Source organism: Desmodus rotundus, chromosome 6 (genome assembly GCF_022682495.2).
Source record: "Desmodus rotundus isolate HL8 chromosome 6, HLdesRot8A.1, whole genome shotgun sequence".
NCBI classification, from domain to species: Eukaryota; Metazoa; Chordata; class Mammalia; order Chiroptera; family Phyllostomidae; genus Desmodus; species Desmodus rotundus.
The window spans coordinates 93,132,352-93,149,302 of record NC_071392.1 but is presented as its reverse complement, the minus strand read 5'-3'; the positions used below and the strand labels follow the sequence as shown (position 1 = coordinate 93,149,302).

Below are 16,951 nucleotides of genomic sequence, written 5' to 3'. Positions count from 1 at the left end.
TTCACTTTTTCTTTGCTGCTTCGGTAGACGAATACACGTGGTGCAGATAACTCAGCTCTGCGTCCGTAATTCTCCGTTTGTCACCAGGCCTCGCGCACGAGAGGGCTATGGCCCTCCCTCCCGGAGACAGAGATGGAGGCTCTGGCTCTGTTATCAGATTAATTGGCAATTTGGGGCTCTCTGGGGCAAGATTTCACCAGATCTCAGCCTAAGTCTTCATAGATCAGCTATTAATTGACAAGAATCTCATTTCATTCTTTAAAAAGAAGGCTTTTGTACGTGCAGTTGGCCCACAAAAGCGGAAGGAACATGACTTCCCCTCCATGTTATCTCATCGCTGGCACACGGCTCACCACCGCGCTCAGGCAGGAGGGAGGTCCTGCAGCTCAGCTCTGCGGGCACTGCCTCGCTCACACTTCCTGACGGACAGGGCGCACTTTAATCTTCACCGCTGGCATTTCATCTCTTTACAACTCAGACGGATTATTCAGGACTGGATGAAGGGCAGGACGGCCACTCCTGTCCTCCAAGGACAATTTAAAAATCATTTCAAGTGACGTTGTCAGGAAGAGGCCACAGGCTGGGACGTGGATTCAAAGCAGAGGCATCGTTTGCCTCTCAGGAAAGAAGAAACTCCTGCTGCATCTGGTAATAAATGCTTTTGAGAACACAGCCGTCCAGTTACTTGGCTGCTTCTCTTCACCATAAAGTCCCTTGTGTTTGGAGTTTGCCCCCGCAGAAGGATCATCTTTGGCCCGTAACCGTGGTCGTGAGCACCTACAGGCAGAGGGGCAGCATTGGGAGCAGTCAGTCTGATGTTGGGGGAGGTCCCACGGTACCCCTCAGGACCGCACTGCCCCAGCGGCTCTGGTGGCTGTGGACAGGCCAGTTAGGCACCCAGCTGTCTCCCACGGGGGTGTATGGAGCTCCCGCCATCTCGGCAAAGTGCTGGTCTCCGTCTGGTCTCCACAGCCTTCCGGGGAGAAGACACCGCCATCAGGGGCAGCCCTACAGCACATTGCCTCACCCTGGGGCCTGCCTCAGGCAGCAAGGCCAGTGGCCCTGGAGGGGCCAGGACACAGTGGACGCTGAGTAAGTGAGTAGCGTCAACCTGAAAGAACGCAGCCCCCAAGAGAGAAGAGGCTGGTGAGCTTCAGTCGGGAGGAGAAGGGGGCGAGCAGAGAGCTGGGCGTCAGGGCAGCTGAGGAGGACGCCCCGGGAGAGAGAGGACAGGCCCAGGCTCGGTGGCCCCTCAGGTGCCTGTCAGCCTTCTGGACCCAGACAGTGTGGCTGTCAACTCTCCTCTGTCAGCTTTTCTTATCACAAAACTCCCTTGAACTTGGGGTCAGCCAGTTGGAGAAATCACAGGCACTTCACTCTCTCATTTGCGTGGTTATCGAGTCAGGACCCGCCCCACGAAGGCACGGGAAGGCACCCACTTCCCACAGCACCGCCCTTTGCGGGGGCCGGTTAGACTGTCTGACCAGAGAGACGTCGGCGTGGCCCCACCTTCACCCACTGGGGAATTACCAGGTTTGGGTCAGAAGTCTGGAAGAAAGCTCGGAAGTCACCTTCTCCACTTGCCAGGTGCCCGGGATCCGTGCTCCAGTACCACATGGCCTCACGCGTAGGCAAGGGGACATTCCCTTTCCTCTCATGCTCCTCCTCCTCCTACCCCATCCGGAGGGTAGAGAGGCAGGTTGTTTGGAGCCTTTTGGGGGAAGACACGGCCCACCCTCTTCCTGTCACTCCTTCGGAAATCGAAAGCCCCTGTGCTCAGGGGTGACTTGCCCATGTCTCCTGGGAGCCATGTGGCTGAGAGGAAGGGGCCCAGCTAAGAGACAGTGCCGCCTAATCCCAGCTCCCCCTCTGCTCTCCTGGCTGCTGCCCCCGGGGGGCCGGGGGAGAGGCATGGGACGGAAGGACAGGACAGGACCATCAGGACACAGAACAGGGGTGGGCCAGGAGGTGCAGAGCATTCCTCCCTCCTGTGCAGAAGACCACCCCTGACGAATGTGGCAAAGGGCTCTGCAGCGTGCCGGGGGCCATGCAGATGTCAGTTCTCTCTCTGTCTCGGACCTCGTCTCACCGACACGCTCTGACTTTCTGTTCAGAAAGTACAGCCGCCATCTCTGCACACACTCCTCCCTGCATGTAACAGGCTCCCTGCTGCCACTGCTCACCTTTGGCTTGTTTGTCTTAAAAGACCGTCTCCAGCCTGGGTCTTCGACCCTCTCTGCTCTGTGCCCGTCCTGAGAGGCTGCTGCCCACAGCTCAGCCCAGGTGCTTGAGACACGGGAGGGTCTTGGAAGGTTCTGGGGATGCTGGGCTCTCTCCTCCTTCAGCCACGCTCACATCTGGTGGCAGCAGGAGTCCCTGTAAATATCTCCATCTGTGCCCGTGTCGGCATCCAGTCGCACCCAGCGTCCACGCCTACATCTGCACCCACACCCGGGACCCTGCAGCTGGCTCGGTGGCAGGCCTCCGTCATTGCTGGGGGACCTTTGCTGCTGCTCTGCAGTGATGTTGCGTGATTCCACAGCAGGATAAGCCCCAGGGACCCTCGGTGCCTAATGCTGCCATCGATTTTTTGCAAAGTGTCATCTGCATCATCATTTGGCCTAGACTTAGGTCTGTCCGAGTTGAGCAGTTTAAATTTCACTCTGACATAGGAGGGAGTAAGGGGCAGGGAGGATATGAAAAGAGGAGATTTGCTGGGCTGTCAAATTAGAAGTCTGGGGATAAAGAACAAAGGCAGAGGGAAAAGGAAAAGTGGAAGAAAGCAGAATCCTGAGGCAGCTCAGTTGTGGGATAGTGGCTTGCTTGGGGTGATGTTTCCTGGGAGCTGTGTGGACCTGCGCCTCCTAGGGGCTGCAGAGGGCGGGTGGGGGGACGGCAGTCGGGTTCCACAGGTATAGGCCACGCGTCTGCCTGGGGCAGCGGGGGCTGTGGGAGGAGCTGGAACAGGTTGGGGCGGCAGGAAGTGGAAGTGGTGGGAGAGGCTATGAAGCTGCAGGACCCTCATGACTCCCGCAACTGTCCTGGACGCCACTGGAGGGCGCCAGTCAGGCTCTTGGTGGGAGGGGTCCCCCTCTCCCAAGTCTCTGCACTGTGCAGATATGAGGGATGACAGAGGAAGACCAGCAAGGAGGTATAGGGCCCTCCAGCCATTCCCCTCAGCTCTGTCCCCCTCCCTGCTGTCTCTGCACCATGGGGCTGACCCACAGAGTGTCACCTGAGCTGTGAGCCACCTGAACTGAAATCCCAGTTGGGTGGTGTCACCTCTCCAATCCCCAGGCTGCTTGGTCATCGGGGCTCTTGGTGAGGCTCCAGTGGGCAAGGCTCCACTGGGCCCTGGAGGGCATCTGTCCCCTCCTTCCTGATGTGGGGATCTCACTGGGGTCATGTGTCCCGGGAAGTTTGTTGGTGAGTCCCAGCGTGTGGTGGAGCTGGAGGAGGCAATGCCATGGTGGCTAGGATGTGAGGGGCAGAGACACCAGGTGCTGGGTGTGGGAGCGACCGAGGCAGGGGGACAACCAGTGGACACCAGGCAGTTCTCTGAGCTCCCTCCTCTGAAGGACCCGCCTTACCCTCAGCCCTGGTTGGGGAGTTTGCATCCCCCTTGGCTGCTGGGACCCAGAGTCCGGTGTCTCCCTCCCCTGGCCAGCAGCGTCCCACTTGGCTCCTTGGGTTTCTGTGGTATCCATTGTAATGTCTCCTCTTTCATTGACAATTGTATTTGTTTGAGCTCGCTCTCTTTCTCTAAGTCTACTTTGTCTATTTTATCTTCTCCAAACAACAGCCCTCAGTCTCACTGGTCTTTTCTGTTGCTTTTCAGTCTCAGTTTCCCTGATTTCGCTCTGATCTGTTATTCCCTTCCTTCTAGTAACTGCTTAGTTGTTCTTTTTCTAGTTACTCAATATGTAAAGCTTATTGAGATATTTTTCCATAATGTGGGATTTACCATTGTGACTTTCCTCCTAGACCTGCTTTCGCCGTGCCCCACCCTTTGCTGCGTTCCACGTCCCTTCCCTTTGCTCCAGGAGCGTTTGTGGTGCCTCTTCTGATTTCTTCTCGGGCCCATCGCTTGTTCCGGAGCAGGTTTAGTCTCCACACATTTGTGAAACCTCCAGTCTTCCTTTCGCTAGTGACTTCTCGTACCATCGTGGTTGGGGCACATGCTTGATTTGGTTTGTCTTCTGTCCTGCGGGGTGGTCTGTCCCGGGGCCTGTCCCCATGCACTTGAGGAGAACGTGTGTCCCCGCTGTTGGACGGACTCTTCCGTGTGCCTGTTAGGTCCGTCCAGTCTAACGCGTGGTTCAAGCGCACCGTTCCTGTGTCGATGTCCCATCTGGTCCACCCACTGCAGAAGGCGACTATCGAAGTCCCTGGCGTTATCATGCTGCTGTCTGCTCTTCTCTTGGATCTGTGCGTATTTGCTCTCAGCGTTATACATTTAGGTGCTCCGGGCTGGGTGAATACATACTTACAAGTGTTACATCCCCTTGGTGAATTGACTTCTCCATCATCACATAATGAACTTTTTTGGTCTCCTGTTGCAGTTTTGGGCTTCAAGTCTATTTTGTCTGACGTGAGTGTAATCTGCTCCTGCTTTCTTTCACTTTCCATTGTCATGGAGTCTGTCTCTCCATCCCTTTACCTTTAGTCTGTGTGCGTTCTTACTGCCAAAGTGAGGCTCTTGTAGGCAGCCTATAGTTGGCTATTACTGTTTTCACCCCTTCAGCCACTTATCTCCTCTGATGGAAGATTTTGGTCCATTTGTTTTTAGAGTAATTATTGATAGGTGTGGACTTAATATCGCCGTTTAGTTGTTTTCTGGTCATTTTGTAATTCCTCTGGCTTGATGGTTTTCTGGGGCCGTGTGCCTTGGTTCCTCTCTGTCCTCTGTGTTTCTACTGCTGTCTCTTGCATTGTGGTGACCCTGGGGCTCCCACAAAGCTCCGTATATGTGTAACAGTCTGGGTGAGCGGGGTGCTTTTAATGCGCACTGACGCGCCACACTTCTGTGTGACATTTCCCATTTTTTCTTTTGTCCACACACATTTGATGAAGGTAATTCTGAGACATGGTGTACACAGACTCGTACTAAGCTGTTGGCATATGAATTTTTTCAAAAATTTGGAGAAATGAATATATTTCTAGTGAAAAGTACAGTCTCATCTTCATGTTGAAAATAGTACGTTGTCAGAATACAGGTTTTTCAGCTACTGTTGTCGCACCTGAGAGGAGTCAGTGGTGGTTTAAGAATTTTATTCATAAGAGTAACTCAGGATGGTTGGCACGTGGGCACGAGCTCGCCGTGGGAGCCAATGTGGAGAGTTCAGTTTGGCTGCACAGATTACCTCGGGCTCAGGACCACATCCCACAGCCCTGGGCTTCTGTGGGGTGGAGGGCAGGAGGGAGCACCAAGTCGAGGTGCGAATTTTAAATCACACGGATCCTCTGGCCTCTCCATGTGCTCACATCTGAAGTGTCTCTTCTCTGCATTGGGGAGAATTCCCGTCTGGCAACAAAAGTTTTAACTCGCTTGTAAGATGATTTAAATAGAATAAACGTCATCACTTGTTACACTGATGAGAGGGATGACTGGAATGGTGGGCGGTCCCACGGAAACCTCACTGTATCCGTTGGCTTCAACTGTCTCATTGAACAGTTGCCTGTTTCACGTTGGCATCCAGCCATCCATTGGCCACGCGCTCCCCCGCCTGTGCTCTTTCCAATCGGTAGCGAAATGTCCATGTCAACAAGGGAGCAGAGGAGCCAAGGCTCAGTTCTCAGCACACAGTCCCAGGCATGACGTCTGGGTCGCGGGGCCGCCCGGCCCCGGCCAGGTCCCCATCTCCCCGGCCCCGAGACGGTTACACTGGTGTAGAAACAAGATGTGGAGACACTTGCTGCCCGACACTCTTTAGTCACGGTGAAGTCCGCCCAAGCACGCCACAGCCGGCTCGGCTCCCCCGGGTTCTGGAAGCCCACATCCCAGCGGTCACTTCATAGTTGCGTTTAGGTTAGCGGTTTTCTTTGGGGAGTTTACCAGTCCCATGACCTCGGGCAGCGCATTTAATTTCTCTATTCCCAGTTTCCAGAAATTTCCTTTGACATGAGGGTCACAACCCTCCCTTCCCCCAGGGCTGTGTGAGCATCACATGAGGTGGTTCACAGGGTCTGGAGGGCGGGAGGCACAAGGAACCCTTCGTGAGTGCCTGCTCCTTGGCGCTTCCCGCCCCGACGTGACCTTCGCCTGTCTTTGTGAGGCAGCTTCACCTCCCACATCTCGTTGTCCCACTCCCACCTGTTCTCTCTTTCCGGCAGCGATGTCAGGGCCCCACAGAAACCTTCATGCCATGTGTGGCGCCCGAGGCTGCTGTGGAGAACATGTGCAGCCACTTCCATGGGAGCCTCCCATCGAATGACCACTCTTGTCCTTGGTAGTTTCCCGCCTTGCTTGTCCAGCAGGTCCCTGGGCGCGCCCTCGCTCACCATGACTGTGCAGGGCTGTTAGCACCCCGCTGGGCTTCAGAATGAAACACACCACAGAGGAGACATGACCTCACTTCCGAAACTCACCTGTCTCCAGACACCGGGCCGGCAGTGAGGTGCCCTCCAGCCGTCCCAGCTCTGACCCCAGCCGCTGAGTGCTCACATCCCCCTCCCGTCCGCAGTGACGGTGGGCATCCAGGCATCAGGGTGACAGCAGCCACAGGCTGGCTGACGAAACTGCACGCACTGCAGCCACACACTGACCTTTGAGATTAACTGCAACTGCTTCCTGAGGAGTTCAGGCCGTGAGATGACAGGTGGAAGCCACACATGTTAAAAATAAAGCAGAAGCAGCTGCACGCTCACGTCAAGCGCAGTCAGCACCACCCGTGTGTGCGGCTCGCTGGGTAGAACCACTGGCGCCGTGGCCCACCCGCCGGCCCCTCCTGGAGCCTGCAGTCCTCGGGGGCGAGAAGGAGCAGGCTGATGGCCCTCACTGGACCCTCAGGTGGCCGGTGTCTCACACGCAGGCAGCCAGGGTCCTGACAGCACTCTGAGCTGCCGCACTTCACATGATGGTCTCGTTAGGGAGGACAATGGGAGATCTCCGTGTTGTGGGTGAAGGGACGTGGGGTCAGGAGGTCGTCGGGAGGCAGACAGTGGGCTGGGGTTCATGATCAAGCCTCTGGACTCCAGCTCAGCAGATTTTCCCCTTGGGTGTAACACATGTTAGAGAACAAATTTGTGAAGTCTGGTGGCCCACCCGGGTTGGAAGTGGGAAGATGGTCAGCATGGGGCCCTAGGCCTCAGGGGACAGAGGTACGACCGCTGGAGAGGGGTGAGGAAGCTGCGTTCCCACAGCTGCGAGGAGCCAGGTCACTGCAGTCATGAAACCCCCCGGACGCGGGTCCTGGGAAGCGGGGGTGGCCAGCAGTGACAGCGCGGCTCGGACCGGGGCGGGGCTCCACTTCGAGAGGCTTTGCTGCAAGTTGCCTGATTTGATTTTCGCAGCAACTCGGTTGGCTTGCTGGGGTTCCCTGAAAAATTTACATTTCAATGACTTAAGAAATGTTGGGTTTTTTGACAGTTTGATATTTTCCTATGCATCCATTCATGCTGTTAACACATTTGTCAAACCGGCTGGTGGTTGTGTGTGGGGTGGTGGTTGGTGGCAGAAACCCAACCACACCCGTGGAGAAATCCCACCACTGCTCCCTGCTCTGCCCAGCCGGTGCCGGGAGGAGAGGAACTAAAAGGAAGCGGCTTTACCTGGCTGCTGCTGCACCAATCAGCCTGCAGTTGAGTTGGATGTCAGAAGGGAGGCGGCCAGGGCCTTAGGAGCCACAGTGGGTCCAGCTGGGCCCAGGCCGTGGGCTGAGGACTTGGGAATGAATCCAGGGGGGCTTTCTGGGGGAGTTGGGATCTGAGGGGAAAGAGGAGAGGCACCTGGGCCAGGGCCGTGGATGCAGGGCCTGGCCAGTCTTTGAAGTGTGGTGTGGACCGCAGGCCTGGACCTGGGTGGGACTGGCTCAGGACATTCTGGTTAAAGATCAGGGTGGCCGGGTCCCTGTCGCCTCATCAGCCTGTCACTCGCTGTGCTGACCCTTCTCAGCCGCTGCCCTGTGCCAGGCCCGCGGGGGAATAACCACCACCCGTGAGAGGCTGAGCACGCAGGCTCAGAGCCCCGCACCGCGTCCCAGAGCAGGGTTTCCGTGGCAGGGGTTCTTTCTCCGACAGACACTCGGAGGCTGGCCACCAGTGGACACATCCTCGTGACACTAGGCAGCAGCCAGCACAGACGCCATCCCAGCAGGCCTCACTCGGGTGCAGGCGTTCCTGGGGCCCCGGCTGCCTCAGGGAAGCAGAGCTGAGACCTGCAGCTCCGGGCCGACGGGCGGGGGTGATGAGGGAGACACGGAGTTTCCGGGTGGGCCCCTTCCCAGTTGGCATCTGACCTCTGGTGGGGCTAAGGCGCTGGCTCTGAAGGGTGTCCTGGGGACTTCGTAAGTGGGGTGGAGGACGAGGTCAAAGGGCACACTCCAGACCCCATGCTCACACCCGTGTAAAAGCGTTCTCCTTTTACAACATAATGTAATACACTGCTGGACAGCTGTGTTTGGGAAGTTTGGGGGGACCGTCCATCCTTGACCAAAGGGTCCCCGGCCCTGCGGGTCACTCGCTCACTTGCAAAGCAGGATGGCAGGGAGAGTAGCCCTGGATCACAGGCCCAGGTTGCACCTGTTTCCCACTGTCCTCTCCTTCCTCACCTTGTGGAAGAGCAGCCTGCAGGCCCAGGGAGGGTTGGGAGCGGCTGAGGGTAGGGGTGCAGGGAGGTCGTCCTGCCCGGGCCTCAGCTCCCACTGTACATATCTGTCTCGCTGTCCCCATCTCCTCTCCAGCAGGGGTGGGGCGTCAGGACCCTCAGGGGCTCACCCCAACCAGTCACCTGCAGCCATCAAGTCCTGAGTGTCTGGCTTCTCAGTGACACTGTTCTACCCACACCACCACTCCGTCTTTACTCACTGGTGGCTTCCGCCTGCATCCCCCTGGGACAGGAAGCCGACCTGGAGGCCGGTGCGTGGACTTAGTTTCCCGGGCCCCCAGGTCCTTCTTACACCTGCGGGAGGCACGAGGAAGGTAGGAACAGGCATCTGGATAAAACCGCGTTGATGTAACAATCTAGTGGGACCTTCCTTTGAGGCGGTACTAATGGCGGCTCACAGGCGACGTGTGACTTGCAGAACCGCGGGCTGGGATTTGCAATTTGTCAACGGACCTTGGAATTACCTGGAGCTCTGTTCTGGGTGGGGTCACTCTGGAACGTGCACCCCTTTTACAGAGTCACTGCCGGTTGGCCGTCCACCCGTCTCATTGCTGACCCTTCAAGTGGGACATTTAAATGTCTTCTCGTTGGCCTATAACTCACTTTAGAAATGAATCCATTAAAAAATGTGTTTCCACCCTGGCCAAGTGTCCCAGTTGGCTGGAGTGTTGTTCCATACACCAAAAGGTTGTGGGTTTGATCCCAGGTCAGGGGGTGTACAGGAGGCAACCAACTGAAGTTTCTCTCTCACATTGATGTTCCTCTCCCTCCCTCCCTCCCTTTCTCTCTGAAATCAGTAAGCATGTTGTTGGATGAGAATTAAAAAGAATAAAATAAAAAATAAAAATGTGTTCCCTTTGCACATTTGCCTTCCCATCCTGAGGTCTGGTTGTCAGCATCTGCTCTGTCACCTCCCCCCCCCTGCCCCCTCCCCCCCCCCCCCCCCCCCCGTCTCACTCTTATTGAGGCTGAGATGAGACCATTGCTGTGTCTCGGGCCCCTCACACATCCTAACCATCACCTTTGCACTGGATGGTTTGTCTTCTCACTGGAAAATCCAGGTGAGTCGTCATAGGTGAAGAAACAGCTTGTGCCTGTTGCCCAGAGAGCCAGTCACAGTAGCAAGAACACAGCGGGGTGGCTACCAGAGTCCCCAGGCCCGGTGGGGGCTCGGGGGGTCTCAGGCCCTGCAGGACTGATGAGTTAGTTCCGCATGGTGACGCCACCCCTCTCTGCTCTCCCCACAGCCCCCTGAGCCTGGAGAAGGGGAAGGAGTTGATGGAGGACATCACCCATCTGCTCAAGGTGCCGACAAGCGTCATCACGGACACCGAGTGAGTGTGGGCACGGGGTCCCCAGGTTTGATTCTCGCCCACGTCAGGCTCTGTTTCATAAATTGGTTTGCAAGGGAAGGAGCCGTGCGCCTGTGGTTCCTGTTAATTACACCAGAGAGAAACTGTTTCAGAAAGAAATGAAAGGAAATTCCAGTGGGGTTGGGAAGTTATTTAAAAACAGCTGAAACCTGAGTGTAATTATAAGAATTATAATCAGCAAGCATGGAGGCCCACTGGGCCGTGGTTCCCAGCCCTGCAGCTCTGAGGATCACCCGGGAGGGTCTGGAATGTTCCGTGGCCCTCGCCAGCCCCATTGCACATGAGTTGGCAGAACTTCTGTAGCACTTGGTGGGTGGCTGCAGGGTGCATGGCATGCTTCAGTGACGGGATGCAGGGCACAGGCCCATGGCCCGTGCGTGGGGGAGGACGGCTGCCACGGCCTAGTTCTTGGGGCGTGTAGGAGCAGCGAGGGCAAGCACGGTGTAAGGGGAATGCCTGAGTGGGTCGCCGAGTGCAGGTGCAGGCGGACTGCAGGCCCCTGGGGAGAGGCAGGACGTGAGCAGTGCGCTGGTGAGCCCTGCTGAGGTCGGAAGTGGAGCCGAGCTGAGCGCCCACAGACAGGAGCGAGGACACAGGGAGCCCCACCGAGGCCTGCAGGCACCCAGGTCTCCCTGGGGTTAACCGAGCACCTGCCGGGACCTGGCCTCAGGCTAGGAGCTAGGCCACATTGCCCTGCCAAATGGCTGACCACTTCCACTTCCTGGGAAATGCAGATGCATTTGTGGGCAGCAAGCATGAAGGGTGCTTGGAGATGGGAGTGGGGAAGCATATCACCCAGCCTGGGGCCCAGAAGCTTCTGGAAGAGGAGAGTGGCAGACATGTACCCCCAGCACCCAGCACGGAGCGTAGGACCCATGCAGTGAGCATTCCAAATGAGGAATTCATGGCTGGGCCCGGAGCCTCAGGGAGCTGGGGATCTGTTCCCCTCACTGGGCGCACATACCTGGAGCACAGGGGGGCTGCGCAGGCGAGGCGATCTGAGCGGGAGAGAGGAGATGGCAGACTGTGCGAGTTCAGCGGGGCCCAGGAGAGGGGCTAGGTCAGACCGGGAGGAGGAGCAGCAGCCCGGGGTGCAGTTTGGCCAGGACAGCAGCAGGGAGAGGAGGGTTTGCAAGATCCAGGTGAGGCGGGGACAAGGACCTGGCGTGAGGTGGCTGCTGTGGGTGTGTGGTGGCGAGGCGCCTACCTGGGAGGCAGAGCAGGATGGACACAAGGACATCAGTGGGTGAGGGCAGGACTGAGCCGTACCCTGCAGGTACCCTCCAGCTGGCTCCTTCTCCACTGTGAGAACAGGCACAGGGCAGGGGGTCATGGCCAGCAGTCCTGGGGCTCTGGGCTGGCAGGCATGCCCTTCTCCCGTCTGGCCGTCTGGACCTGAGGCAACGGGGATGCTGGGCCGCAGGGCAGTGGCAGGGCGCAGCTGCCCCAGCTGCGGGAGACACTTCCGGGTTTAGTCCCCGGGCTGCTGCTGTGCTCTGGCTCAGGGCTGGGTGGGCGGGGGTGGGGGGGCATCAGGAAGCCAGGGACTCAGGGGAGGGCTGGGAGCATCCTGGCCAGTGGGGTCCAACAGAGGGGTGTCCCCAGCCCTCTGGCTGTCCTGTTCGTGCTTGGAGATGAAGTCGGGTGCTCTTGTGCCAAAGGCTTCCCTGGAGCACCCCCGTCCTGGCCAGTTAATGTCTGTACTGCACCCCAGGGTCTTTAATTATTGTCCATGTGAGCGCACACACATGTCTGCATACACATGTGCGTGCACATGTGTGGCGTTAGCATTGCCACTCCTGAGCCACGTGTGCAGGTTCCGCACACGTGGGAGCCCAGGACTGGTGCTGGCAGCAGGCTCTGTGGGCAGGGGCGGCTGGGGGAGGGGCGCTGCGTGCTAAGGGTTCCAGCGGGGGGAGGCCATGAGGCCGGCCCTTCGAGGGACCGTCTGTGTGTTATGGAAGTGCTAGTTATGCTCGATGTGTTTTGTTAATGGTTATGTAGCTGTCAAGCAAATTCCATTATTTCTTATTACATCATTAGAGACCATTAAAACGGCATTAGCATGCTGATGTAATTATGCCAGCAGACGCACGGCGGCCACAGTTATGACTTTATAATCTAATCATGGCTGTCCGTGCGGATGATAGATGCCGGGCCGCACCGAGCACTCGGGCAGCAGGGGTGTGGCGGCACCTGCTCCAGTGGGCAGTGGGGACTGGTGTGACTGGTGTTGCACTGCTTCCCACGCCTCGTGAAGCCTCCGGACCAGCCCAGCACAGGCCAGGCACAGCTGTGGGCAGTGGACAGCCCAACCCTTTGTCCATTTATCAGTGCCCTTCAAGCAATGACAAGGGCCACTCCCAACAGAGGGGACTTCTTTCTGATTTGGGAGATGCTGCGCTCACTGCCACCGAGTGTGAGGCCCTGGCAGGAAGACGGTGCTGCCTTCAGAGTCCGAGATGACCTCTGTCAGGCAGAGAGCTCCTGGTGGGAATAAAGGGCCAGGTGTGGCTGGATCTTTCCAGGCACAAAGTCTGCAGAGGTGAGGGGACATCAGGCCTGGCCGTGAGCAGCGCAAGTGGGGCTGCTGGAGGGTCCAGGGTGCGGCCATCTGAGAACGGTGCCTCTGGGCTCCTCAGTAGGGAGAGCAGGGCGGGAGCTGGGCTGGAACCTTCACAGTGGGAGTAGAAGACTGATGAGGGCGAGGGCACTTTCCAGGAGTCTCCACAGAACGTGGCGACTGTGGACAGAGAAGGCAGTGGGGACATCCACAGGCCAGACAGTCCTTGCTCTGTGGAGCTGTGACACGGGGGCAGGGCTGACTCAGATGTGCACGGTGCGCTGGTGGCCAGGGAGCAGAGGCCAAACCCCCGTGAGGACCCACACTCAGGGCCTAGACCCTGAGTCACGAGTGGAGGTGGCATCTGAATCCACAAGAACTCTCAAGGAGCCTAGGAGGACAACATAGTCAGAGGTCGCAGAGCCCCCAGCAGCTGTGGGCTCGTCAGGGACCCTGAGCCTCGAGGCAGGACGTGGGCGGGAGATGAGGTCAGGCAGGTGCGTCGGCCGTTTCTGAGACGGTCGTTCTAATTTTTACGTAAAGTCTTCCTGAGCGTGGGCTCATCACTCAGTGGACTCTCGCTTTTATGTACTTTTGTTTGCAGCATTCTTACCATTAGTGCCTTTTAAATGGTTTCACCATAAACACTGAAATGGGCAGAGAGGAGCAGCAGACAGCGTGGCTGGTTAGAAGGTGCTGAGGTCCCCAGCCCCCCTCCCCTCCTCTGTCACTGGTATTGTTTTTGTTTTCCATTTTTTAGTGCGGTTCCTTCTTAGAATTCCAGCTGATGTTTCAAGGAACAAAGTAAGGGGACTTCTCCCTACATTTTGGCAAGAGAGTGCTGACTGGGGTGGGGGCCCTGGGGCCTCAGATTGCCAGACTGGCTCGGGCTGAGTTCAAGGTGTGTCGCTGGGGAGCAGGCGCTTCGGAGGAATCCAGAGTCACCCGCCTCCTCAGCGGCCTTCTCCCACCTGAAGCAGGGCCTTTCCTGTGTCTCGCATCCTCAAGAGACTTTCCCACGTGGGATGTTTGAGGAGGTCACGTAATGAAGAGCTGTCGTCTGTGGACAGGGTTCCTCTGCCTGCAGAGCTGACCCCAAAGTCCTGCTCAGTTTAGAGGTTGCTGCGCATATAATACCTGTTCCTAAAGCGCGTGAGGCCTTCAGATGAATCAAATTGTTCAAAAAAGTGATGTGTTTTTCAAAATCGGGATCAATGCCATGTTTAAAAGCTTTGGATTTTGAATAATTCCTATCTGCCAATTCCCTACCAGTTATTTCTATAGTGAATGTTTTGTGACAACTTTGATGAGTTTTTTAAACGGTTGCTGTCAAAAAGATTTTTTAAATGCCCGTCTCTTTGCTTTCTGCACTTGATTCATTCTGCCCCCTTGAGAACCAAATACTAAAACCTGTTTCCATAACAGTTTTCTTCCTTTGCGAGAATATCTGCTCGTTGGGGTTGGGCTGTGGGGATGAGGTTTTCGCAGGCGCCCCGCCGTGGGCTCTAGATGAGCAGAGCCTCTCAGTGGAACTGCTGGAACATGGAAACAAAGAGTCACAGCATCAAGAACATGTTCACGCGTGTTGGCGGCGGCCCTGTGTGCGCATGTGGGACGCGGAGACCTGGCAGTGACCACACGTGGGGCGGGGCCCGGGTGCACGAGGCTGGGCTTGTGCTGTGCTGTCCCCACCCTCCCTCAGAGGCTGCCCTGACGCCCTTCCGGATGATCTCTTCCAGCGTCCTGGGACCGGCAGTGACCTTCAGAGTGAGCCCCAACATCCAGAACGTGACGATGGCAGATGTGGCGAAGGCAGCAGGTAAAACTATTTTGATGTGACACACATACACGTGCACACACGTGTGCACGCACACACGTACCCCAGGGAGGGGGCGGACAGGGCTAAATGTCTCCCTGGCACCCTGATGTTTGTGGGGGAGACAGTAAGTCAGTAGCGGGTCAGTTAACACAGCTTTGGGGGGGTGGCCGATGGGGGCAGTGCTCTCAGGTAAAGCCTGCGTGTGGTGGCCTCACCGGCATGGGCGGTCCAGGTGTGGTCTGGCCCCTGGTTCCCCGCTGGACTCCAGGCTCTGGCCTCAGTCCCGTCTGTGGCGATTGAGACATGACACAGGAGGGAGGCTCCAGCAGGAATGAGGGACTTGACTGTAGCTCAAGGTTGGGGCCCCTCCCATCAGTGCCTCTCACACAGCGGGACCTGCCAAGGACCCCAAGGGACCCCGTTCCCCGAGGGCACGGCGCAGGAAGTTCTGCTGGGGCGGCCGCGCTGTCCTGCCATTTCTAGCTTTGGCTTACCGACAGCTTTGTGAAACATGCCATGGGGTGGGGTCTCCCTGCCCCGTGAGAAAACTGAGGTGCATCACAGCACCTCAGTTTGGTGCTTTGCAGGTGCTGGCACCAGTCGGGGTGGTGACGGCCGTGTAGTATGATCACTCGTGAGACACGCTGACCAGCCCAGAGTATTCTGGTTGATTTGGAGATGATGCTTAGTCCCCTTAGGGCAGAGGCTCCCATGGTGGCACCATCAGCTCGGTCTCTGGCCAGAGAACGGGACCCAGTGCAAACTGGCCCTGGTCTGCTCTGGTCACAGCTGGATTTCACCAGCAGGGAATCTCGGTGCCCTTCAAGTCTGATTTGCCAAATGTGTTGATTGGGGGCCACCCATGTTGGGTTTAAGGGGACTCTGTTGCAAAGCTGCCTGCACCTGGGGAGCCTGACCAGTCTGAGCTCTGAGAGCCGGTCCCCGGCCCCCTCCCACAGTCGCGTGTCAGTGTGATGCGGGCTCCAGGGTGGTGTGCAGGGGCCTGGTCCTCCCAAGCAGGGCCACCTGTCTCACTGCCCACGCCCTGACTGGAGGGCCGAGTTCCGTGGGGGCAGCCCCGCCCTGGTGGCCACGTGGGGTGTCTCCTTCCATGCGTATCACCTGTTTCCCCATCCTGGGTCCTCAGTTTTATGCAGGAACAGTTGCCCCCCATTGGCCATTCACCCCGTGCTGGGAGGTGGGGCTCTCAGAGTGGGGTTTGCTGGGGGTGCTGAAAATGAACCAACAGGAAACGAAGCCTTTTTTCAAACCATGATGACACAGCGACAGTGGTCTTTCATCAATTTTACTGCTTCCTGGGAAAAGGAGGTTAATCATTTGAAATTTCCTCTCTTGGCCATTGAGGCCGCGTCTGTGCTGTGTGCTAAGTGCTGTTCCAGGGCAACCAGACATAGAGGCGTGCGCGTCCATGGAGGGCCGTCTTCCTTGTATGCCAACCAGGAAGAATTTTGAACTCAGGAGGAATTCTTTCCAGTTTCTCATTTTACACGATGATGTGGAGTCTCTATAGTATGGCTGCGGCCTGCCCTGTGGTCTTGTGGGCACACCTGCCCGAGGGGGGTGCGCGAAGGGGCTGCCATGTGTCCCCAGCTCCTGTTGGAGGGAGGCCAGTGTCACGTGCAGCCCTGCAAACCTGCGACGGTCTGCACACAGTCCCTCGGGGGCCAAATGACCTGCACTGCAGACGTCTTGTGCGACTATTAACGAGGGAGTCCCAGGCCAGGCTGCTCCCGCCACGCCCTCCCCCAGTGCTGGGCGGGCTTGTTTCCAGGTGGTGTGTGTGACTCACACGGCCTTTCCTCGGTGTCCATCTCCCTCTGGTCTCAGGCAGTGGTGACTCTTGTCAAGTCACAGCCTCTGGACTCAGCACTCTCAGCCCTGCTTCCTTTCGTGTTGTGGGCACCCTTCCCACCTCCAGCAGCAGCTCTGGGCCCCGAGTCCCTCCGCCCTCAGAGTCTCCTCTCCGCTGTGCTGTCGTCCACGTTTCACGACTTATGCATCACCCTGTCTGCGTCGGGGGTGCTCCCCTCCTGTGACATCTCCCACAAATGCCATCTCAGGGCTGGACACTGGACACGGGCCTGTCAGGTGGGGTGAGGGCTGGCTCTTGACTGGGGAAAGCTTTAGGAACAGGTGTCGAATGTGGGCCACAGAGCTGGGACCCCATGCCTCAGTGTTTACTCCTGAGCCCCAGTGACAGTGAGGGCACCCAGCCCTCTGGGCGTCTGCCTTGAGAAGTGGAATCAGACCCCGAAGGCATACGCGTCCTTCTGTGATGTGGACTCGGTCCAGCATCAGAGCTGTGGCCCCAACAAGCATCAGGCTTCACGCCCTGGCCTATTGATCCGGGT

The 16,951-nt window shown here is 57.4% G+C and overlaps 1 protein-coding gene across 2 annotated transcripts in view; it reads left to right on the top strand.

The window, feature by feature from the left end:
- Nucleotides 1–16,951, top strand: part of PTPRN2 (protein tyrosine phosphatase receptor type N2) — a 395,976-nt gene that overhangs the window by 191,656 nt on the left and 187,369 nt on the right. For both annotated transcript variants that reach the window (XM_053927307.2, XM_053927308.2), the window contains exons 10-11: nucleotides 10,072–10,158; nucleotides 14,500–14,579. In XM_053927307.2, the coding sequence (XP_053783282.1) occupies nucleotides 10,072–10,158; nucleotides 14,500–14,579 (167 nt within the window). The remainder of the gene's footprint in view (nucleotides 1–10,071; nucleotides 10,159–14,499; nucleotides 14,580–16,951) is intronic.